General features: G+C 46.3%; 1 protein-coding gene across 6 annotated transcripts in view; it reads left to right on the top strand.

Moving 5' to 3' along the window:
- The window catches only part of GLIS3 (GLIS family zinc finger 3), a 540,949-nt gene that overhangs the window by 506,506 nt on the left and 9,273 nt on the right, over positions 1–25,170 (top strand). For all 6 annotated transcript variants that reach the window (XM_042913531.1, XM_042913532.1, XM_042913530.1 and 3 more), the window contains one exon: positions 8,708–8,883. In XM_042913531.1, coding sequence (XP_042769465.1) covers positions 8,708–8,883 — 176 coding nt within the window. The remainder of the gene's footprint in view (positions 1–8,707; positions 8,884–25,170) is intronic.

Consider the following 25,170-nt stretch of genomic DNA (forward strand, 5'->3'; position numbering starts at 1 on the left):
TGCTCTTTCTGTGTATAAGAGCCAAGGGCCCTTCTCTACTTGGGAATTTTTACTAGATGTGTTTTCCTCCCATTCATTTCTCTAACCAGATGTTGAGCCTTGTATTCAGGGGAAGGTACAGAAAATTCCTTTGTGGTTACTGAAATAGTAACCTGGCATCCTGAAGATGAAAACAGTAAATCACACATAAACAGCACATGTTATTACTGACCAAATCACCACCCAGTTAGTTCCTTTTCAAATTGATGGATTATATTGACTCTCAGGGTCTCATTTGGCAATGGCTTTCAAAGGCACCTGGCCATCCTGGGCAGCAGGATGGCATCTGAAGTTAATTCTAGAAGTAAAGTTCTTCTGATGTCGTCAGGAGACTCGTATTCATATTTTGAGACCAGGGGAAAGGCACGGAAGGGGCGGTTTTTTATCTACCCACACCTCCCTTTCTCACGTGTACCCCCAAACAACATTTTTCTCCCTCGTTTTTCATCTGGCTTTCTCATGACTCTCCCTTCTGAACGTTTTTCTTTCATCCGATGCACTCCGTGGCAAAGCAGACTGCACTCTGTGCCTAATACCGAGCCGAACAAGAGAGTCTTCTCTTTGCCAAGGGCCATGAGTTAATCCCTTTGCTTTGACCTGCTCACAGCTGCCCAAAGGATGGTGTCATTGCAGAAGGTTTTTTGTTTTGTTTTGTTTTGTTTGATTTTTGGTTTTTTTGAATTGCAGCATTTTTGACATCAAATGTCTAAGACCACTCAGGATAAATTCTCTTCTGGTCGGTGTTTTTTTTTTTTTTTTTGTAAAGAGGATTTGGCAGAATCAGACTTTTCTTCCCTTTCTCCCCATCACATCAGATTCTGAAATAGACAAACAACTGAGTCACAGCCAATTCTGCAGTCAAGATAGTCCAAAAAATTCCGGCTCTTGGTTAAATGTGTCCTGCATAATTCATTTCTCTGACATATCCGGGTGTCCTCTCCCCCTCCCTGTTCGTTTCCACAGTGGGGAGATACTGTGATGCCCTCAGCCCTGCTTCAGTCTACACCAGAAAAAAAAAAAAAAAAAAAAACCACTTCTCTGCCTTGGGCACTGATAACTTTGTTTTCTGGAGCGAGAACTGACCCCCTCTCCCCAAACGGAGCAAAGTGTCCTCTAGAACACGATCCTTTCTACTCCCCAGAAACACTCACTCATCAGAATATACACGTGGGTCTTCTTTAAAAAGCCTCGGTGATCATGTCACCTACAGCCCGATTCACAGCCCTCATTTTGTCACGGTCTGTGGAGGCACAGGCAATCATTTTTGAGTCCTGGTCTTGTCCACTGTGATAAATTATCTGCAGTTAATATTGACCCAGCGTCTCGTGAGGAGAATGAAATGCTAAGCCCTTCCAGGAGATGGATTCAGCTCTTTGACTGGTTTGGAACAGAATCCTCGGACGGACATACAGCTCTTGGCCTGCGTTGGCCCTGCCCAGATGGACAGTGTTGCAATTACCCACACTTCCCAGCGGCTGTTTCTTCATTACTGAAAGCTGGTCTTGATTGTCTCAGAAGCAGAATTCAATTTGCAGTTCCCCCAGTAACGTGCTGTGATTCATTCGGGGACAAATCTGGATTGAACTGAGTCCAAGTGTCTCTTTTGTGAGACAGAAGGGAAGTATAAGTAGATACTATAGTCACCCAGATGAGTCAGCCAGGAATTCATGAAGTGATTCATAAATCGTTATAAAGACCACTAAAGTCTACTAAAATGGAGTGCTGTCTGGCTATACAAAGTGGGGTATTATCATTGGGGGGTTTTTTTTAGATGTTAAATCAGATGTGAAATCCTTAAAACTGTGCTTTTCTTTTTAGGTTTTGAAAAGGATTCCTTTTTTCCCCCCTCTGTAGTTGGCCAACTGCTAAAGCCATTTTTTATTGATCGGTTTTCACAGATGAATTTAAAAACCACCGCAGTTCTCGGGGGGATAACAAATACCTCCCCAAATCCACCATAGACCAGTTTGTATCCATTATTTCTACTCCCTAGCAGCAAATCAATAATATTTTCCGTGTGAATACAATGAAACAAGTTGTTCTGAGGCATTCTTCCTTCTTTGGGAGGTCTGTTACCCCCCGGGGGAGGGGGGGGGAGAACTGTCCAAAGCACATATCAACCAACATTTAATCCACTTGATCATGGAAACCCCTCTTTTCAAAGTATTAACCCCCAACGCAGTGCTAAGACGCTCAGTCCTGTATCGCTGGTTACAGCTGCTTGCATACACAGCACAAATGAAGAAAAGTAAGACGTACTTATGACATGTGCTTAACCTGCAACATGGTCTGTTAGTCAATTTTGTTTGAAGAAATACAGTATGTAGTTGACACAGAAATACCTTGGACTTAGAGACAGGAGAGAGAGCGTTATCTGAAAGCACTTATCCAGTTGGAAAAGACAAAAGGTATAAGCCCAGCTTGGCCCTATGAAGAGCATAGCGCCTAACAGAATGAGTTCACCAAAGCAAACTGGGACACTCATTGCCAAGTTTCTTAAAGGCAGTGGGTTGCTGATCCACCCATCCCCATCGGCTGGTGATAAGGTTCAGAATCTCAGACGCTCACAGGAGTCCCCTATCCCCCTCCTTCACCCTGCGCATTCACCTTGCCCTGCATCTCCACTAGAGGGCATCTTTCCTTATTAGGATAAAGCGAGGTCTGGAGAACAACTGTGTGACTGGGCAACCATTTTGTGTCTTTGGGCCTACTTTATGTCATCCAAATAAGGTGGTGCTCCAGTGCCCTTCAGCTAGAACATTATATGATTGTATGAATTTGTGAACTCAGGATACTCTGGTGGGAAACCCAGTACCAAGAAATGAGACTCTTACACAAGGCCACCATATCTGCCCTTAGAACTAGAAAATTAGCCAGCTGACCAAATGCCTTGTTTTCTTTGAGCCATGGTATCCGTATCTGAGTAGTCAAGAGAGGAGAGAGTCCTCTAATATTTTTTATTTCAAGAACTCAATAGAAATAGAATGCCGTGCGGGAACCACAGTCTTACGCAGCTGTCAAGCACTGGGTATGGGTCAATGTCACAGTTACCTTAAGTGCACATTCTGTTGAGAGCAGTCCTTCCATAAACATGTATTGATCAGCTGGAAAGTGTCAGACATTCATTCTAAAATACTCTGAGATCGGGGCGCCTGGGTGGCGCAGTCGGTTAAGCGTCCGACTTCAGCCAGGTCACGATCTCGCGGTCCGTGAGTTCGAGCCCCGCGTCAGGCTCTGGGCTGATGGCTCGGAGCCTGGAGCCTGTTTCCGATTCTGTGTCTCCCTCTCTCTCTGCCCCTCCCCCGTTCATGCTCTGTCTCTCTCTGTCCCAAAAATAAATTAAAAAAAAAAAAAAAAAAAAAAAAAAAAAGTTGAAAAAAAAAAAATTAAAAAAAAAAAATAAAAAAAATAAAATACTCTGAGATCTCTGACCTCCCAATTTAAAATTGTTCATAATCTACCCCAGCCTTCACCTTCCATTCTTGATTTTTCTCCCTGGTACTCGTGTCCCGAGTACACTGTATAGTTTGCTTATTTGACTTCGTTCATTGTCTGCCTCCCCTCACCAAAATATAAGCCCCACAAAGGCAGGGATACGGGTCATGTCTTTCGCTGTCCCTAGTGATCAGAATAGAGCCACACACTGGGTCAGTGCTCAGTAAATATCTCTTGGATGAAGAAAGGAATATGTTATCTCAGATTTTACGATCCCCAGTAGGGGCTAAGATTATCTTTACTTTGTACTTGAATTTGAGGCTGGGAGAAGTCGGGGAATTTACTCAAGATTACCCAGCTAGTGAGGAACAGAGCCAGAATCCAACCCCAGTGGGTCTTCAGCGATATCTGTCTCCTTCTCCTGCCATCTGCAGTTTTTCTGCACGTGAACCTCACTCGTTCTGTGTTTCTCCGTTGGGACCTACCATTCTGTGAAACGATGTAAGATTGTTTCTGAGTACTGTATTTACAGGAAAGATGGCCTCTTTGCTTCTGGCCCACCTCACTGCAAGGTTGGGAGACTCAGTATGAGCCGAGGGTGGGAGCAGACCACAGAACGGAAGGACTGTAACCGACTAGCTACCCCGAGCAACCAGACGTTTCCTAAGATGTGTGTAGATACGTAGCTATAGAAGCCTTTTTAAGTCCTTTTTTCCCAGAAGCTTTTTGATGAGCCCTTTAAAACCTGTTTCCTGCCTGGGTTTTGTTGTTGTTGTGTTGTTCTGTTTTGTTTTTTGGCAGGAGGTTGGGGGAAGGGTACAAACCATTGAACCATGGCTCATGCTGAGGTTACATAAACTCCTCCACTGAATGAGTACAAACGGTTGACTCAGTTCTCTGGTTTGCTTTTGTGTGAAGTGTTTCTGGTAAGCAGTGATGTCTCAAAAAAAAAAATTCTAGTCCGTTGTGTGCGTTCTGACATTAACAATCTTCTAATGTTTCAAAGAAGAGACTGGTGAGCTGTGTTAAATGAAATCTGTGAAATGTCAACTTCGGATCCACAGCAGGGGGGGGACAGAGTTGGACCTAGAAAGATTTCAGACCTTCTCTCCTCTGGCTGTTGGACACTGCCGTAACTCAGAATGAATTAGAGTGACGTCGTCACCTTGTCCTGACGTGATGGGGGATGAGCTGTTCCATGGGAGGAAAATTGTAAATCACCGCAACTTAGACTCAGCATCAAACTTGTTTATTTTAGCATCAAAATATTTTAATTCCCTGGCTTTGGATTTAAAAAAAAATTCCCTGTTTTGGGCAGATACTCAGATCATATCCATTGTGGTAGGTGTGTGAGCATGTGTTCAAAAACCAAGGTTGGAAAATCAGCGAGGACGCTAAGACAAAGAGACCGTGAGGCCCCACACCCGACCTTCAGTAACAGTGAGAACTTTCCACCTTTGGCGTAATGAGCTCCCGTTTAAGTGTGCATGTTCTTGGTTCTTCACTCGTTTCTGGAGTGAATGGCCTCAAACCACTCAAGTTTCTTGAGTCCTTTTGGCTTTAAGAAAAAAACGTTTCCAGGGGCGCCTGGGTGGCTCAGTCAGTTAAGCATCTGACTTAGGTTCAGGTCACGATCTTGCGGCTCATGAATTCGAGCACTGAGTCAGGCTCTGTGCTAACAGCTCAGAACCTGGACCCTGGGTCGGATTCTGTGTCTTCCTTTTTCTTTGCCCCTCCCCCGCTCACAGTCTGTCTCCCTCTCTCAGAAATAAATAAACATTTAAAAATTTTAAAAAGTAAATAAAACATTTCTGACCTCTGTCTTGTTACAAGTTGTCAGTGATTGTTCCAGAAGCTCCCAGGACCTTCCCTCTAACAGAGGGACTTCCCCACTTTTGCCCTCCTCCCCTGCCCCCTCACCCCTCTGATTTTGATGTGCTTAATTCTAGCCTACCTTGAGCTGGTTAACTAGTAAGCAGGTCTATAAAAATTGAATTTAAATTAGCGAGATTGGGAGAGATTTTTCTTTTTAAAAAAATTTTTTTTTAACGTTTATTTATTTTTGAGACAGAGAGAGACACAGCATGAACAGGGGAGGGGCAGAGAGAGAGAGGGAGACACAGAATCTGAAACAGGCTCCAGGCTCTGAGCTGTCAGCACAGAGCCCGACGCGGAGCTCAAACTCACGGACCGTGAGATCATGACCTGAGCCGAAGTTGGACGCTTAACTGACCGAGCCACCCAGGCGCCCCTGGAGAGATTTTTCAATAACATCCCATGTACCATTTTTCAGCAGTGACAAAATTAAATCTATGTGCTGTACTTGAAAATCAATCACATTTACACACTCGTTTCTTACACTGGGCTTTTCCGTGCTGACTTCTTATTCCCTGGCTCCTAGCAATCGTTGGATAATCGTAATCACGTCTTGTCACTTTTCACCTTTTCTATGTATGCATAAAAGTTAAGATTTCTGTTGGAGTCCCTTCCCTTTCCAAATCAAGGACTTCTCAAGGTGTTCATTTATCTCAGCCAGAATAGTTTACATTTAAATTTTTATTAGTACTTTATATGAAGGGACATAGTATATTTTAAAATTATGTTAATTTAATGCCATGTAATCTTACTTATTTGAACATGGAGAAAACCTTAGTCAGAATTAGCAAACAGCCAAATGTGGAGTGAGTTGAAGGCTCAGTAGGTGTATTTTACGCCCCCCTCCAACGTCTCTGCGATCAGCATTGCTAACACCTTGATGTAATAGCCCCCACATCTGTCTTCCTTTGCTCACCGTCAGTACTTTATGTAATATGTGGTAGCCAAGAGGGCATGGCCAAAGTTTGGAACTTGTGTGAATGAATAGATAAGAATGATGTATAATTACCGTATAATTATATATTCCCTAGATAGATACATAGATGTATCATTTGTAGGTAGATGTATAATCTATGTATAGCTATAGAGTCGGTTTGTAGGAATGTAAATTCTGGATGACTCCTTAATGGATTCGGTCCTTTTAGTTGGTTGAATTCTCCCCTCTTTATAGCAAGTAATCACAGTTCACCCTATAGCCACATCACCCCTAATTACAGAAAGATGAGATTTTATATTGCTGACAATCTTTGCCTCCTTCCCCCTCCCCCTCTGCCTTTTCTCTCTTTGTTAATCAAACCCTTGTGTATGAGCCTGACTCACTTGCTGGGGGACGGGGGAAACGGAATCCTTTTCTTCCATCAAGCCGCCAATATCAGGCTCAGACTTCTCCGTACTGTGACTTGTGCCATCCACACATCTCTGCCCCATTGGACCTCGACAGAAAGGAAAAGCGGCTGAAGCACCAGAGAAAAGACCAGAAAACCATCGACAGTGTGCCGCGTCTTTTATTCCCAGATGAAGAAATAGAATTAGGAAGCAAGGCAAAGGAGCTCGCTGCCTTGCTCAGAACCGGAACTGAGATGCCCGTGACACAGGTTGTCTTGCAATCCAAATCCTCCCCCCTCTCCCTGAGGGCCTCCTGCCCACGGGGCTCAGGGGGTTGGGTGGTGGTGTGGACTCCGTTTAGCCCTGAAGCCTGCGATCCCACAATTCCTCAGCCCCCTCCCACGACCTCAGACAGCCTTGCCAGACGCATTAGAGACCTACTCCCCAGGAAAATCGCCTCCATATGAGGAATCCCGGCCTGCGAGTTCTCACTAGATGTTCTCAGGGCAATGCCAGGGCTCATTTGCTGGCCAGGGCTCAATGGCTTTCAGAGCCATTCAGTTCAGCACGTCTTTTCAGGCTAATTCCAATTAGGATGAGACACTCCTCGGAAGATACGTATTTCCCCGGCCCGGGGCGCTCGGTTACCGGTCTCCTTCAGCAAAGTGAAAATAAGCATCTGACCCAGCCAGCGTGTTTCGGCCTCGTCCAGAGACTTCTCTTCTCCAGAGGTTGGCGAGTGCCGACCCCCCTCCTTGGTTCCCGCACCCCCTTCCCTCACAGCCTCCTCAGGGGGATTTTGGCCCACGCTTTATTACTGCCGCAGCACGAACGCCCAGGCTGGGCCCCGTTAACTGCCCCGATTCACAGCATTGCAGGTCACTTTATAAATTTGACCGGTTCCGTGTCCCTTTCTACCATCCATGGCCCTACACAAGAGCCCAGCAACGTGAAGGGACTCATCCTTGTGAACTAAGCCGTGAACACCGCGGGCAACCTCTACGGGTCGGCGTAACACAAAGCCTGTCTTTTCAGCCGGTGTCAGAAACAACCCACTGGAAGTTTTCAGCTTACCGGGCCTTTTGGGGGGGACTGACCAATTCACTGCTGACACAGTTTGCTCCCCAGTTACTTTGCGGCTTCATTTCACCACACCGACGGGTTCCCCGGGCCGCCCCACTCGTGACGGCTGTCTGTGGACACCGGTAAACCTTAACCCTGCACTCGCGGGTACACCTTCCCTTCAGCGCTGGCAGGTCCGAACTGTCATTTGGAACCCAGGGAGTGAGACCCTGCCACTTGCCCCCTTACACTTAGAAGACTGGCAGAAAGCTGTCAGGCTTGGATCTCAGGTTAGTTGACCGTGTCCCCTTGTTTGAACATCTGCATGTCCCTGCTCAGAAAGCTGCCGACAGTGCTATTACGATTAGCACGCGTGACTGTGAAAGATGTCCCACATCGTGTTCCCGTTGTGCCCTGGGCAGTGTTCTCTACCACGCGCGGAACCCACGCAGGTAGCCTGGGTTCTGGGTCCCCCACTCGACCTTTGAGGCTCAAATTCACGCAGTCTTGGCAGAAGAAAATGTATTGTTGAAAGTGAACAGGGTTAGAGAGGCTTACCTCGTGGAACAAAATGTTTATGAGCTAAGTGTAAATGAATCAGAAACATAAGGATCAAATTGCCCCTGAAATGCAAACGAATTTAAAAATTAGCAGGAAAAAAGGGGCCTGGCAAAAGACGTGCTTTGCATTTCACCAAAGCCAGAGTATTTGAAATGCCTTTGGAGAGGCTTCACAAGACCCAAACTGTGACTACATTTTCCCTTTGTTGATCTCTTTCATCCCCTCAGTATCTCCATTGAGAAGTCAGTGGTTGAAAAGGGGAGAGGAAAGTCTTCACCAATTTCCTTTGAGGGCTTTTTGTCACGCTCTCATCCAGCCACTGTGGACATTAGAATTCAGCTTTGAAGAGTTTGCCTCTGCTCCTGCTTTTTAATGTCCCTCACGTTTCCTCTTACGATCCTTTTCCCAGGTTTGTACCTTCCGCCCCGTCCCCTCACATCAGCCCCCGGAGGGTTCCAGCTGCTTCTTCGGTCATGCAGAGGACGCAGCCCCCCCACCCCCAGCAGCCAGCGGGCGCGTCGCACCTGAAGTCTTACCAGCCAGAAACAAACGCTTCCTTTCAACCAAATGGAATCCATGTTCATGGTAAGTGGGGAGCCGGCCACCGCCTTGAGTCTTGAAGGGCGATGTTGTGCTGTCGCTTTTGGACAGATGTCTTAGTTCCCAGGGGTGAGTTTCTGTGGTTCTGTCACACACCAGGCTTTGGCTTTAACGGCTTTCCTCGCAGATGTCACCCTTTGGGGCACCTGAGCGGCTCAGTCAGTTGAGCGTCCAACTCTTGATTTTGGCTCAGGTCACGATCTCATGGTTTGTGGGATCAAGCCCCACATGGTGGAGCCCGCTTGGGATTCTCTCTCCCTCCCTCGCGCTCTCTGCCCCTCCCCCACTCAAAATAAATGCATGAAAACTTCAAAAACTTTTGGTAAAATAAAATAGAATGTCACCCTTCATCATCCTGAACTCTCATAGTATTTTCCTGGTGTTGGTGCTAAGCTGATATAGCTTATGACACCCCAAAGTGGTCAGCCCAACATGGTGATCTGTTCATTGGCCGGGAATTCAACACCTCACAGATAGGCCCTAACGACAGCGTCTCGCTTCCTAAACAAAAAACAGTCACATAAAAGGGAACAGGAATGCTTTTGCCCAGGCGTGCCCCTCCTCCCACAGGCCCCATATCCCCAGAGCCTCTCCATCCTTCAAGGCCCAGGTGAAATGACACTTCCTCTCAGCAGCCCTCCCTGGTTTCCTAGCTGGATTTCATCTCTCCTGACTCTGGACTCTGATTGCACGTCACCTGCATCTCTCTGATGGCACTCTTGCTCTCTCTCTCTACCTCGTGCGTTACGACTTTGTGAGGAAAACCTGCCTTTGCTTCCTCCCGAGGTCAGAATTTTCTGACTCGTTCTTTCTCGGAAAGAACTTCGCACAGTACTCTCTCTGCACGTTGTGAAGATGCGTAGATACATGAGAAGTGCAGAGAGAAAGAAGAGGAGAGAAGGAAAGCAAGAAAAATCACGATGGTGTTCACAAAATGTACAGATCCGCTGTGTAACTGGGAACATACGTGGAGAACTAAGTTTGGCTTAATTTCTTTCTTTACACCAGTTTTGCTGACTCAGGCACCTGTTTCTGTGAACATCCCTAGAGTTCAGATGCCAAGTCATGTAGAGTCAGACCATGCATAACGTTTTGCTTCCTGGGGGCAAAGGGGATACTATCCATTTAAATAAGAATTTCAACTCCTTCGGAAGACTAGGATTCTCCTGCATCTCTCTCTTGCTGATTCCTCAATTTGCTCACACGAGTTCATGACCTGAGCCGAAGTCGGACGCTTAACTGACTGAGCCACCCAGGTGCCCCTCCCTCCCTTGCCTTTATGGGACTCGTTGAGAAGAGGGATAATGTTTCTAGTCTTACAGCAAGCGTAACTCTTGGTGCAAAGTAGGCATTTAGTAAATATTTACTGAATAGATGATTGACACTCTCGCATTCAACAGATGCAAAATGAAACAAGACCCAGAAAATGAGATGTACCTTGTGATTTTGCCCTACCTCTTGGCCAAAGGCTCTTCTTCCATATTCCTCTTCTTTAGTGGAATCATGAATACATCGTCAACTTGAAATTGTTGAGTTGTTTTGTTTTTTTAACTTTGACTTTAATTGTTAAAAATTCCCATGGCCAATCAGAAACTGCTAACAGCAGCCTAAAAATAAATACATATGGTGAGTCTTTCGGGAATAGATCAGGGTACGGTTGTGCAAACTGGGAAATCATAACTCTCTCGTAGAAGATGGGCAAGTGGCCCGCTGTGATGGGCTTGCAAAGGGAGTGTCCATGCTTTAGCCACTGGGCCACTTCTGGGAATGACGGAGTAGGCATCCAGACACAGCCTTACTTCATCCTCCAAGCATTTTGTCTGAAAATGTTTTTCTGGAACTTGCTAGGCACGAGCATTGCTCGTCAACTGCTCCTTAGGATGAGGAGAAAATTGGTCTAATATTTTTCAAGTGGGTGATACAGTGCTGGGGGCAAGAGGAGGTGCAGAGACCTTCTAAATGAGTTGTAATTATTGGCCGTGCCTTTCAGCTTCGGTTGGATTAGTTGGCTGGGTGACGTCATACAGCATCTTGGTCACGGGGAACTTCATCCCCTAATAAAACTAGGTCTTTAAAAGCCCAAGCACTGTGTCACAGTTGCTAACACAACAGCCACAATGAGTGAGTGTCCTGTCTTTCAAGAAGGTCATGGCTTTATTGAGTGCCGTCCCCCCCATCCTTTCCGTACTCCCTGCGGTAGGTAGAGGTCAGAGAAAATGTCATCAGTATATTTTTAGAGATGGGAACTGAGACCTAGAAAATATCAAATGTCTAGGCATTGCTGCCTTCTTGGCAAAGCCCTTGGATGTCTTTTACAAGAGGTGCACATTTCCAAGCCACGTTCTTCATCTACGTGTTTCTAAATCAAAGGCACACCAAAATATGTGTCTGCATCTTTCCATGAGGAAATATATTTGTATGTAGATGCTGTTGCCTTACAGAGAGCCTTAGAATTCAAAGGCCTTTGGTCCTACAGATGTGGATGAAAATGAGGTCCCACTGAGTTTCACTCCCGCCATATTAATTGATACAGCGCTTCGACCTTGTGGTGTGTGTGTGTGTGTGTGTGTGTGTGTGTGTCTTTGTTTATTTACTTACTATCAAAGTATGCTTGACATACAGTGTTATATTAGTTTCAGGTGTACAATGTAGTGATTGGACAATTTCTGTATGTTACACTGCGCTCACCATGACAAGTGTACGTACCATCTGTCACCATACAACATTATTACGATATTAATGAGTGTTTTGTAAAAGGCGTACTTTGAAAAGATGAATAGTATTGCTTTTTCGAGTTCCCTCGCCTGGTGAATGACCTAGGACTAGAGCTCGGTTTTGTCGATTCTTCATCTATTCCGTCCATTGATCATGCCTTCGTGAGGAAGGTGGATAAGGTGTCATTTCTTTTCATGTTTGAGTGTTGATAGCATTTACGGGCGTCTGTTTGGGTGGTATCTCCAAGGCAACTTGTAAGTACATTTTAGTCTTTTATTTTAGATGTAAACAGAGGAACAACCCTTTCCAAGCATGTAAGCTTGTTCCTCAGTCTTTTCTTTCTCTTTGGGACCATTCTCTTGCCCGGGCAAGCTTCAGAATTTTGCCTGGATTAGTTGCCCGAGAGTTGATATTTGTACATTTTGTTACGGTGCTAATGGATAATTTCTTTTTAAATGCCCTATTCATTCCGGGCTGTTAGAATGCCATGGGAATTCCTAGAACAGGGTTTTCACAACCCTCCTGCTTCTGGACCCATCAAGGAGAGGCCACATTCAGTTCCGCAAATGACACGAATGTCATTTAGTCGATGCAGTGATACAGGCAATGCCACCACTACTAATATCAAGAAGTACCCGGTTAACTCAGAGGAGGGTGTCAGAGAAGCGTTCCTAGAGGGGACTCCAGAGTAGGCTTTTGAAGATGAGTAGCTCATTGGGTAGGCTGTGTGGGCAGAGGCCTTCCGGGCAGGGGAAAGTGAAGTGCACAGGCAGGAACACAGACCACAGCACGGCATGTCAGAGAGTAGAGCCAAAGGCAGTTTGTTTGCGGCTGGGAGGCACAGGTTAAGCCTTGGAGTCGAGAGAGGGAGAGGAGGCTGGAAACCAGCAAGAGGAGCTCAGGGAGGGATTGGGGCCGTGCTAAGCGTAATACCACTGAGTAGAGAGGCCATCCCGCCATTTTAGGAAAGTAAGCCAGGGCATTGTGTGGGGACTGGAACTGGAGAAGTAGAAATGTTACATGCGAACTGCTGGGATTATATCAGACCATCCCCATAGAGCAGCCAAATAACAGTGACCTGAATACACAGTCTGGTTCACTCAGGTGCGGCTGGTAAAGTAGAGGAATGATGTCAGAATAGCGCAGAATTTTGTTTGTCCGCCCGCAGTCTTTTCTAGGCAAGACGAGCTGGAGTAGCAAAAGAAGAGGATGAAAAAGCCTTCAGCCCAGCTGCCGCAGAGGCGGGAGCCCCTTTAGCCCAATCTTAATACAACTGGAAATGAGCACGACCTTAAGGGCTCCTTCCCCAGAGAGGAGCGCACCTGGCCTCACGCGGCCCCTGGCTACTGGCCCAGCCGGTTCTAGCACCTGTCGTCTCAGTTCCTGCCAGCCCACGTTTCCAGTTGACACTGTTGTGCATTTTGGAACCACCAAGGAGCCTCCTGCCACCCGGAACTGGCTGCTCCAGTTCCCTCTTGATTATGTTGTTAGTGCTGTAGTTGGAAGCTTTCGTCGAGTTTGAGTGGCCTGTCCCAATCCCAAGTTTTCCCAAAGAGCCTGTTCTTTGTAACCCACGGAGCACAGAGCACGAGACTTTTCTGAGTTTGCTTCTTGTGTTAGAGCAGCACCCCCAGTGTATGGGTTTGCATGACGCCCGGTTGTAGACACTGCTTGGTCTGGGGGTGGCCCACGGAGCCCACGATGTGCCCGCCCCTGCCAGCTTCCGGCTTTGGCATCTGTGGCTTCCATCCGCCTGGTGACAGCATCGGTGTGACGTTCTCTGTGTCTTGTCCCAGTGTCAGGCAGAGGGCAAGAGAGCAGTGAAGGACAAGCACCGCCCCCCCCCCCCCACTTCGTCACGTGGCTACCCTCACATGCAAGGATCTCTGGGAGGAAGGCTATTTCGGTGCATTGCCAGGCTTAACAAAATTGCGGTTCTGTTAATGATCTTTATCAGGAAGCCACGCTGCAGGGCCTGCCAAACATTCCCCGGGCCGGTTTTCCGATCTGTGAAATGGAACTGTCTCACAGATTCCTTCACACAGATCGCCTCTGAGAAATCCAGAGTAGAGGCTTTCTGGGGATTCTGCCTCCCAGTCGCTTAGGTCTCTGTGTTTTCCACCGCTTGCTCTTGTTTTCACCTCTGGAATTGCCAGTTGCCAACACACAGATTTCCATCACACGTGACCCAGTCATTAGATTTCATTGGGAAAACACCACAGAGCTGCCTCCCAGCCCTAGCAGGCTGATAGCAGGGCACTGGCAGGGAGCGGGAGCCTTCTCTGTCCGTCCTGGCTCCTGTGGTTCTCTCTCGTGATTTAGAACTGCCCTGCCTGCTGGCCCTGTAGGAGCTGGCCGGTCAGCTCCCAGACGCTGGTGGCATTCTCCCTCCCCAGTGTGGCCGTGGTAAGCCTGACAGCCCCATTGAAATTGACTACACCAGGAAACAAAAGGTTTCCAGCCACCAACAGGCCTCCCGGAACAAAACACGTTTGTAAATGGCTTGTCCTACCAAATAGCCCAACCATCTTCCAAGCTGAAGAACCCTCAGAGCATTGATATTTAAATGGAATGAGGAGGCAGTTATGCGTTTACCTTCTTCCTCTACACTCCCCTGTTTACTTACAGCGATTATGCAATGGCACTTTCCAGAAGAGTCCTATGGGTTACCACCGTGGCTGATCTCATTGCCGGGGGTTAATGTGAACTGTTTAAAGGTTAGTGTTTTTGAAGGCAGATGGTAGAGACAATAAACATACCCCATCCCACAGGAAATTTAGTCACATCTGCGTTCGTGCAGTTGTGAAATAATACATCGCAAGCCTAGAAATCGTATTGCTTAGAATTTAAGCGTGTGTCACCGCTTCCCCTTGAAATCTCTGGAAAACCAATAAGATTGATTGTAAATCAGATCTTCACCGAGGAAGCTGAAGGAGCGTGAGCCGGTGATGTCTTTCCGATGGTACCATCAGCAGCCCCAATCAGGACTCATTTTTGGTATCAGCCATGAGGTTATTCATGTTCATATAGTCCTAGGGATGGAGTATTAGATCCGGAGGAATTCTTAATTACTCTTATACACTTAATTACTACAGAATTGCCCCAAGAGCAGTTTTCCATAACTAGTACTTGATGAATTCTGACAGTTGTGCTAATTCTATGAAACAAAAGTTAAATTTAGGTGCGTGTATGGGATGTAGTTGGCACAAAGCATGTTGGGCTTTGTGGGAGGGGCTCTTCATCAGAAGAGCTGTTTGAATGGTTGGTTATGGAAATGAACTGTGAGTAGTCTGTATTCGTAGCTAAGTATCTACACACACACACACACACACACACACACACACACACACACACAGATTAAATCCACATACCCATAAGAACAGTTAAGATGACTGAGTCAACAGGGGTACCTGGGTGGCTCCGTCGGTTAAGAGTCCAACTTCGACTCAGGTCACGATCTTGAGGTTCATGAGCTAGAGCCCTGTGTGGGGCTCTGTGCTAACAGCTCAGAGCCTGGAGCCTGCTTCGAATTCTGTGCCTTCTTCTCTCTCTGCCCCTCCCCTGCTCACGCTCTGTCTCGCTCTATCTCAAAAATAAACATTAAAAAAAAATGACTGAGTCAACTAGCCATCACTAAACTAAGTGTGCTCGGGACAGGAACTGTATTCTCATGCAATGTTTTGCCCACAGTAAATGCTTAATAAAAGCCTATGGAATAAATAAGAATGAGCAAAAGGATGGAGGGGGAGGAGAAGGAAAGGGACTTTTGCCTATGACTCCTTCAACCATTTGGTAGAGCCAGCCCTTGGCAAAACCGTGATTAGGAGTCAGGTCTTCGGGGCCCTTCTTTGAGCACTTGCTCCTGTTTTCTGCCCCTCTCATTACATATCCGGGGCTCACCCAACTTCCTGGGACCTCTCCCTGGAGAAAAGGGGATGGTCCAGTGATTCCCTGACACATTAAGGTTAGCTTAGTATAGGAAGTGTTCCTTCCCATGAGTCTTTGTGCACCTAGGATTGAGTGTCCGGCAGTGAAGAGGGAGGCAGGGGCCGCCCTGTGAGCAGGGGAAGCCGGGGCAGCCGGTGAAGAGGTGTTTCGAGGCTTTCCCATAGGTAAAAGTCCCTTGTTTCCCCAGGCTGCCAAAGTGTTGTTTTCAGTTCTCAAAAGTATTCATAGCCACTAGCTTACATACCCTGAAATCGGTCATATTATCTCAGAAGGGATTACCAGAAGAGGACATTGGGACTTGCCCAAATGATACAGGGAGACAAATAATGAACTGTAGGGGGGTAAAAAAAAAAAAAAAGGAGATGAAAAGAACTTTAGAGTCAGGCGGATCTGCAGGGGAACCCTAAGGACAAGTCATGTGATGCCCCGAATCTCTGTTTCCTGGCTCTTAATAGGGAGGTAGCGATACCTCTCTTTCAGAGTTGGTGTAAGAATGAGAGAAAAATGCCTCGCCCACAGTAGGTGCCCAGTTGATTAGAACTGTTGTTGGTTGTTGTGCTTTTTCTGCTGTGTTCCAGATGCTGGGTGCTCTGGATACATCCACTTGTGTTGTTTAACCCTCAGAATAACATTAGTAAAAACACCAACACACCCTCCCCTCCCACGCGAGGCTGCGAGATAAAGCACCTTGCTCTGGGTCACATACCTAGGGAATATCAGAGCCGGTTTGAGGAACAGTCTCACCCCAGTCCCACACTCACTCTCCTTCGGGATGGTGCCCGTGCATACAGTGCTATGGAAGTTTTTAGTGGCTTGGGAATTCTGTCTGTGTAAAGTTTTAAGTGTGGAAGGGTTAATGACGGTTCTCCCAGGGCTCAGCTTCTGCTGGCAGTTCAGGGACGATGGTTCGTGAGGGTGGATGTACGTTGGGGCCCTGGGTGGCTCAGTCGGTTGAGCAACTGACTCTTGATTTTGGCTCTGGTCATAAACTTGTAGTCGTGAGATCAAGCCCCGTGTCGGGCTCTGTGCTGACTGTAGAGCCTGCTTAAGATTCTCTCTCTCTCTCTCTCTCTCTCTCTCTCTCTCTTTCTCTCTCTCTCTCTCTCTCTCTTTCATAAAGAAAAGAGGAAGGAAGGAAGAAAGGGATTGTTTAATCCCATTTTATAGTTGAGGGATCTGAATCACTGAAACATTATGTAACTTGCCCTAGATTTCTTACTCTCGAAATGGTAGAGCTGGAAACTACACCGAGGACCGTCTGATGACAGAGTCTGTGCTCTCGGTCAGTGGATATGCGTCTACTGTGGGTATAGGGAAGGGAGCACTGGCTCTCTGTCCTCACGGGGGTGGGGGTGGGGGGAGCGTTTGCCTCTCCAGCACATGTACCCCAGGTCACTTGGGAGACTGATTACTAACTCAACAAACCAGGGTTATTCGTCTCTTAGCACAGTCCTTAAAACACACTTTAAAAATTCTCACCGACTATTTTAAATTAGAAAAGGAAAAATTTACCTGTTCTTTTTTTTTTTTTTTTAAGTGCTTAGGGTACTTAAGCTTATGAAGAGTTTAAGTTGCCTCCAGCACTGATGAGAGATAATGACTATGAAGGCAATGACTTTTTAAATGTTTACAGAAATGAAATGTGTGTGTGTGTATGTGTACTTAAATATACTTACACATATCCATGTGAATACACGCATGCCCCGTTATAAAAATGGGCTCACATTCTGCATTTTATTTTATGACTTACTTTTTTTTTTAACTTAAAAATATACATGCTTCTGCTTTCTAGGTATATGTATGTAGAGCAACTCCTTTTTAAAATTTTTTTTTAACGTTTATTTATTTTTGAGAGACAGAGCGTGAATGTGGGGGGGGGGGGGGCGGTGCAGAGAGAGGGAGACACAGAATCCGAAGCAGGCTCCAGGCTCCGAGCTGTCAACACAGAGCCTGACTCTGGGCTCGAACCCACGAACCGTGAGATCATGACCTGACCCGAAGTCGGACGCTTCACCGACTGAGCCACCCAGGCGCCCCAGAGCAACTCCTTTTTTAAAAAACTATACAGTACCTACAGGAACATGTCATTTTTTTAATCATTCCCCTACTGACAGCCTTTTTTTTTTTTTTTTTTTTTTTGCTTTCATTAACAATGCTGTATTAAATCTCTTCATGCACATAAGAATGTTTACACAAACACTCTCACACGCACGTATCTCTTTGCACGCTTTCTCCAGGAATTATTTCTGGAAGAGAAGTTGCCAGATTGGTGGATGTGCATGCTGTAAAGTTGGATAGGTGATGCCATAGATCCCTTACCAGAGGCTTTGCCGGTTTAGATGCCACCAGAGTGCACAGCCCCCGTTTCCCCACCCTAGACATCGTCAAAGCATTTTAATTCTCGCCAGCTTGTGCAACAAAGTTGTTTTGCTTTTTCCTTTGGCTACTACTGTGATTCAGCAGCTTTTCATTTTTTTATTGAGCTCTAAAGGTGCTTTCATTCTAAGAGGGATGAAGTGGCCATAACTGCTACTTGGGTGTTTATATTATTTATTGAGCATTTTGCTTGCTCTTTCACCCTGCTGGGCAGGCCATGTCACCGGCACTGACGGTTTGTTTTCTTAACTGGAACCCAAAAATGTATCGAAGAGAAGGAAAACATCCAGAAAATTTCCATTTCATTGACTATTGTGACGTTCCTGTCAGTTTCCTTAAAGGCATTTATAGAAAAGTGAGGAGCATTATTACAGATACAGGGCTTTTTCATTCTTTGGGGGAATTAATGACATTTTTTTTTTTCCAGAAGCGAATGTTCTGTCTTATATCTGCAACTCATGAAGTTTAGCCTCTCTTTGAATGGAGCTCTTAAACTCAAGTTAAATATTTTCTTATAACTCTATTTTACAGGCTGCTTAGTTGGACTCTTCAGGGACGAACATATTAATGGCAATCTGTGTCTTGTAATTCTTGTATTTTTAGTTGGAATTTTCCTTGTAAACATGATAAGCACTTGATGGTTTAAAGAAAAAATGTGAATAGCTTTGGGTGGAGTTTCCTTAAAATAAAGTCAGGGGAGCCAACATCAGGAACATATGGGTTACTGGTAATGAGGCCACTGTGTTAAGAAAACAAAATAACAACGAAACGCCAGAACGGCCTTGATCTGTGCTCCCTCAGATCATCTGGGCTCAGACCATGTTGCAAAACAACCCAGTTTCCTTAGGACTTCTAGGTGGTTTACTTACAATTGTGAGCACCCTTTCTGATTACAGAAAATTTCCCTTTCCAGATTTCCAAAATGTTCTCACTCATCTCTCTATTTCATTCTCTTGCAAGGTCTCGGAGAACTAGACCTTAGAAGAAGATGTGGCCATTGAAGTAAAAACATTCAGACATTTTTCTGGATCATTTAAGTGTAACAGCCAGCCTTTCCCTCCTGCATTCCTCCACCAAACCCAGTCTCTTATCACACATCCCAAAGCACAACTTCTTTTGAGTTGTTAAATTTTCTTGTCACGATGGCCAAATGATTCAGGAGATCTGAATGAGCCAGGCATTTACCCAAGGTCTTTGGCATCTGTGGATCTGGGCTGCTGTGGTGTTTTTATTCATACCGGTGAGGTGAAGGACAGTGCCTGCATTTATATTGCAATTTATAAATTACTCTTAGGTACAAAAGTGTTATCAGTAACTGTATGTTATATCAGTTATATCAGTAAGTTATATCAGTAACTATAATGGAAGTGCTCAGTAAGATATTTGTTAGAGGAATCCCCGAATTCTCACTGTAACTTTGTGAGGAGAGTAGGAAATACACTTCTGCCCCTGTTTAGAGATGGAACTCAGAGTAGTGGATCAGGTTCCTTGACCTTGGGATGGTTTCCTAAAAGAGAGCAGGGCATTCTATGGATGGGTCCAGTTACCTAATTCTTCTGCCCAGTCTTTCACTTCCTCACGTTCAGTGGCTTCTCAGGCAGCTGCCACAAAAAGGTGGCCTGGAGAAGCACAGCTCTCAGGGCACCTGCACCAGGCCAATCAAACCTTCATCATCTTTGTTTCTTCCTCCATTAAAAAAAAAAGGAAATCCATGTTAGAACAGGAAGTCACACTGATGGGCTATTGTGTAGACGATCAGAATCTTTGAGCTCACCATTGGTATTTGCACAGGAGGCTCTAGTGTGGGTGTCATTGACTCATTCTCAGATACTCTGCTCCTGTTATGTGCTGGATCCTCTTTGGGGTGCTAAAGCTATCTAGGTAGAGGGAACAGACACAACTCCTGCCTGTCCTGAGCTTATATCCAAGGGGTGACGTTTGGCAAGCAAAACCTTTGAACTCAGAGAATATTCCTTATGGCCTATGTGTAGGCAAGCAATCAACAATCCTTATGGCCTATGTGTAGGCAAGCTCTTGGCACATTTTGAGATGCTTAATACTCAAAATTCAGGACTTCAGTGTGCAGTGGAATGCGATTGAGCAGGAAAGGAAGGACCCTGTGGATTATACATACCCATCAGAGCATGGACCCCCAGGTGGCAGTGGGAGGAACTCTTTCTAGCCAAAGGAGTGGAGTGGAGACAGCAGGTCATAAATTTGGTGGTCCAGATTAGTAGTCAGTGACCACAAGGTCTAACAAGATAAAAAGGCAAGTTTCCTGGCAGTCAGGTGGAAGGGGGGACACAGATCCTGGAATCCAGTGACGTTCTTAAGGTTTCATAAAGGTAGTGTCCCCTCTGCCATCTCAAACCCACGTATATATATTTCTTTACTGATTGACTTCAAGCCCAGATGTCATCTCAACAATTCAAGAGAATAGATTTGGGGGAGGCCTAGTAGTATAGAACAGGAACTTCACTGTGAGGCAGAGGTTCAGCAGGAGAAATACTCAAACCATTGGCACAAGATGGGGCCCACTCTTAGATGAGAGTGCTCGGAAATTGTGTAATCACGGACGTGGGTTCAAACAAGCAAGAAGTCACCTAGTCAGTGGACTGGATATATTGTGGAAATCTGGTTATAGCCGACAACAGAAGTTTGTGTCACAAGATAAGTATGAAGCGCACAGTAAGACCAAGACTTCTGAGTCACTCAGATGAGGTCCCATGATTTCACCTTGACCAAGAACTTAAATATGCAAAAAGGGCCCCGGGGGTGGGGAGGGAGGCCATCTTGATCCATATCTGCTCAGAGTATAATCCAAAGTCACTTAAGGGCAGGCATCGTGACTTTATCCCCAAGAGTTCTCAGAGTCCAGCAGAAAGGGCAGGGGACCAGCCCAGGAAAGGAGATGCCCGTCAGAAATCCTCTCTTCCTCCATTGCAAATGAAATCCGAGCTGTTCTGTGTTTTCCTATTGGTGTATTTCATTTGGAAAACTTTCAGAAGGTTAAAAATCATCTAAAGGTGTTCTTAGTACGTTTTAGTCTTTAGTGTAAGAGATACCTTGTTAGACATGAAGATTTCCAGGTGGTTCAGCCAGGCGTGCTGGTTCACTAGGTCTGCCCGGAGCTGAGCTAGAGCTGATGCCATGGTACCCACTTTAAGAGTCACTGGCCTAGACCCCACCCGTAGGATCAGTGCTCCCTTGCCGTGCTTCCCCAGTCAGAGGTCATCCAGAGGAAGCAATTGGCCAGTGGCGGAGAAAGTCAATACTTGCCAGCTTTCTTCTTCCTCTACTTCCCGGGGAAGTCCTGTAAATGTAGCACAATCCAAAACCTGCCAAGAGCCAGGGTGGCTTGCACGGACCCCAGCGGGGGCTGCAGCACTTTACCTGTGTCTGGAATCCTCTTCTCTGCCAGACCTTTCTTACAACAGAGCTAGCTTGGAAGGACAAAGGCACAGGGGATTAAATCTTCATTCTTTGCCATTCTTTCCTTGTTCTGCTTTCGACCTGAGTACCCCCGAGTCAGTTGCTTGTGAGCGTTATGGGGCAGAGCTCTCCTCGACCAGGACAGATACACCTTTGTACTCAGAGAATGTAGGAGGGTAAGTGGCACCAGGCTGTTGGGTGGGACAAGAGGGGCTAGGATTCTCAGTGGGTTTTACCATTTGCCAAATACTGTCACGCTTACCGTTTCGTGTGATCCTTACAGCCCCTCAGTCGGGGGACGTACACCAGCAACAGGGTGCCCCCCACTCATACAGAAATTCCCAGCTCATTCTCCTCAACCCTAAGCAGTGGCCAAGGTGTTCACGTCACATGACCACCAGACGCAGTGTCCAGATCCTGAACCCTCCGTTCCGGGGCCTCACACGGATCCAGGCTTTTTGAGTCACAGGCAGGTGTTGGGTGTGAGCGGCAACTCATGGGCACCTGGGCCCTGCACCCCATCCGTTTGTTCCTGCTGCTTCTTCCCCTTCCTTCTGTAGGGATGATGATGCTGCCGCATGAGGACTGTTACCCCCCTTTTAGAAACAGGGACTCATAGGCTCAGAGGGGTTATGGTTTCCTCCAGGCCACAAAGCCAGGCTTTCAAATCCATTTTGGACTCTCTGGGTCTTCTGGTTTTGAGAGCCTTCATTTTATGTCATCTCCAAATGTTTCATTATCACCGTCAGAATTCACTGAACCATTTTACTGTCGCTGTAGCTACCCACACATGGCAATTACAGAGACACATTGCAATTAGTTTACTTTGGCAGCTTATCACTTTGAGAATTTGGAAGCCAGAGGCCACCACGCGTTAGGGTTTTGGGGGGGTTGAGGATATTTTAAATGAACATGGATGGCGTCTCTGAACCGGAGCGTTCCCTCCCTCCCACCCTGCCGTGTCCCATTTCCCTGGTGCCCCGGTCAGCAACAGGCTCTGCCCACTCCCAGCCCCTTGTTTGGCCCTTTGTGGACATCTCCAGCAGACCCTCTCCCTCTTTCCCCACCCTGGCCCCGAACCCGACTCCGTGGGCAAGAACGTCAAACACTTTGAGTTGCTGTGCGGGGTGCGAGCACAGGAAAGCGCTCAGAATGTTCCAAGCGTGTCTCGCTGTGGCATGTCGGCCGGCCGCAGAGGATGCAGATGACAATGGTGCCCCTTCTTGGATCCAGTTGGACTTTTCTAAGTAGAAGCTCTCAGCTCTGCACCCCACCTGACCCAGGGCAAGGGGACCAGGCATTTGCTCTGGTGGTCAATATTTAAGCCACAGCCCCAGGGTTCCTACAACAGGAATGTGTCCAATGGGAATTTTAAGGGTTATTATTTCCATTATTTTCCTCTTTCCTGGTACAGTAGCTGCTTAAATGTCAGTCGTAAATAGCTCAAGTGCTTTGCAAGCTGGTTCAGTTCTCAGCCCGAAGAAAAATCTGTCTTCCTCACACAGTCTGTGAGCCGCTCCTAAAGCTTCCCCATTTATAGACTCTGTATTAAAATGAAGAGTCATTTTCTCCACCGCGTCCAGGGAGGAGACTTAGCAGAGTTCTAGCTACACGAAGACCCGAGTGGCGTTGATGGCCACGACCAGGAGCCCAAAAGTGACAACCAAATTGTGGAGATTCTGCTTTGAAGAGCAGTGTCATTTTATACTTAAGGGTTAGGAAAGAAAAACTGCTGAAGAATTGTTTGTGCATTCTACAGAACCTAGAAATACTTCTGATCTTATTTCATGGTAATAATAATTGCTCCTGTTTACGAAGGGCCTTCTGCACGCCAGGGAAGGCGATAGATGCTTTTATACACACTCTCGTATATAATGCTTTCCACAACCCCATAAAGTAGGTATTATTTTAAAAGAAAATGAGGCCCAAGCAGGAAAATAAGGTATCCAAACTGGATAAATGAACACAGCTGGTTAACGGGCCATCCAGGATTCAAACCCAGATCCAAGTTGTCCGTGCAGTGGATAGAAATAAAATAGTGACTAAATCAGAAAATTGGCCAGAAGAAATTTCTAAACTGTTTCTGTCTTTACTTTTGAGGGTTTTTAGAGTTTTTTTGGTGGTTAGGTGATGTTTATTGATTTTTATTAATTTATCCAATGCTTTTCTCCCTATTGAAAGTGTATGTTATGAAGTGTTGGTCCAGTGTGAATAAGTTGCCTCTGATCTGGCAATAAGGTACGTCCACAAACGTGGCAAGATTCTGTTTAAACTCACTTGGCCCATGAGCTCAAGTCCTGGTAGTCTGGATGAACCGTGTCAACAAACAGACCAGGGTTTGAGTCTTCGTGTTGCACCTTGGTAGCTCTGAGGATCTTGGCAAATTATTTTAACTTCTCTGCTTCTTTGGCTCAACCTGGGGACCATGCCGTTAACGCCGAAGTTATTGACAGGATGAAGATTTTCTATACGAAGCCCATAGGACGGTGGTTGACTTGGAGCAAATAAATATCAGTCCGTCTCCTTCCTTCTGACAGAATTCCCTGACTGGTTGGTGTATCACTAACCAGAGGGTTCTGCAAAAAATGCCAAAGCAAGGGAACTGTAAATGAGAAAGCTCTGAACTTAGTAGGAACTAATATGGTGGCCGTGTTACTTCTGCTGTCCGTTTGCTTTTAAGATAAAGGCTGGATCCTTGAATAATTCCAAATACCTGGATGTTGGGAAATATTAAACTGGTTGCATGAATTTGCCACTTTTCTCTCCTCTGCGTGGCATCGTATAAGCAAAGTCCTGATTGTAAACGCAGGGAACGCAACAACTCCTCTGCGTCCGTCCGTTTGTCTCTGCAGCGGGAACATTTGTTCAAATCCCCTCCTTGCTTACCAGACAAGAGTATCAGCTGTCTACGTGACAAGGAATCCTACAAGTATTCTCCCAAGGTGCCCTGTGAGTCATAAGCGTGTGATTCCCTGGGCCCTTCTTTCAGTAAGGTTGCAGCGTATAAAATCAGACGAATAGGGCGCCTGTGTGGCTTAGTCGGTTGAGTGTCCGACTTGATTTCAGCTCAGGTCACGATCCTACAGTTCGTGGGTTTGAGCCCCGCGTTGGGCTCCGTGCTGACAGTGTGGAGCCTGCTTGGGATTCTCTCTCCCTCTCCCTCCCTCTCTACCCCTTCCCTGCTTGTGCTCCCTCTCCCTCTCTCAAAATAAATAAATAAAAATGTCAAAAAATAAGCAAAATCAATAAAATAAAGTCAGGCTAACGAACCGAGATGTCAAAGATCACATGCTTGTCGCCTTCCAGGAGCGTTAGCAGAGGCTTCCCCCTCTTCTTCTGGTTGGCTTGTGTTATGGGTCATAGAAGGTATTCAAAGGGGGCAGCTCCAGGGTCCTGAGAGAGTAGAAGGAAATGCACGAAGAGCCCTAAGAGAGTTGGAGAAAGAGAAATCAGTTAGGGGAGCCGAAGGGAGTAGGGTCACGTGTCTTCTCTGTTTGTCCCTGTCCCTGCTGGTTTGGGCTGTCTCTTTCATGGCCTAGGTTTCATCCATGCCCCTGATCATGCAGCAATTCTAGAACCGAGACCGAAGAAAAAAAAAAACCCTCCACATTTCCTAAAGTAACCCACAAAATTATAGTCTCTGCAGAAAAATAATTAGAGCCATAAAGCTCATAAATACATAGCTTTCCTTCCACTTGGCTACCAAACAAACTGTGCCACCAAAGGGCTGAGATGCCACCAGCCCTGCCTGTGCCTCCGATACCCCCCTACCCTCCTCCCAGGCACGAATCAGTCAGAGCC

Source organism: Panthera leo, chromosome D4 (assembly GCF_018350215.1).
Source record: "Panthera leo isolate Ple1 chromosome D4, P.leo_Ple1_pat1.1, whole genome shotgun sequence".
NCBI classification, from domain to species: domain Eukaryota; kingdom Metazoa; phylum Chordata; class Mammalia; order Carnivora; family Felidae; genus Panthera; species Panthera leo.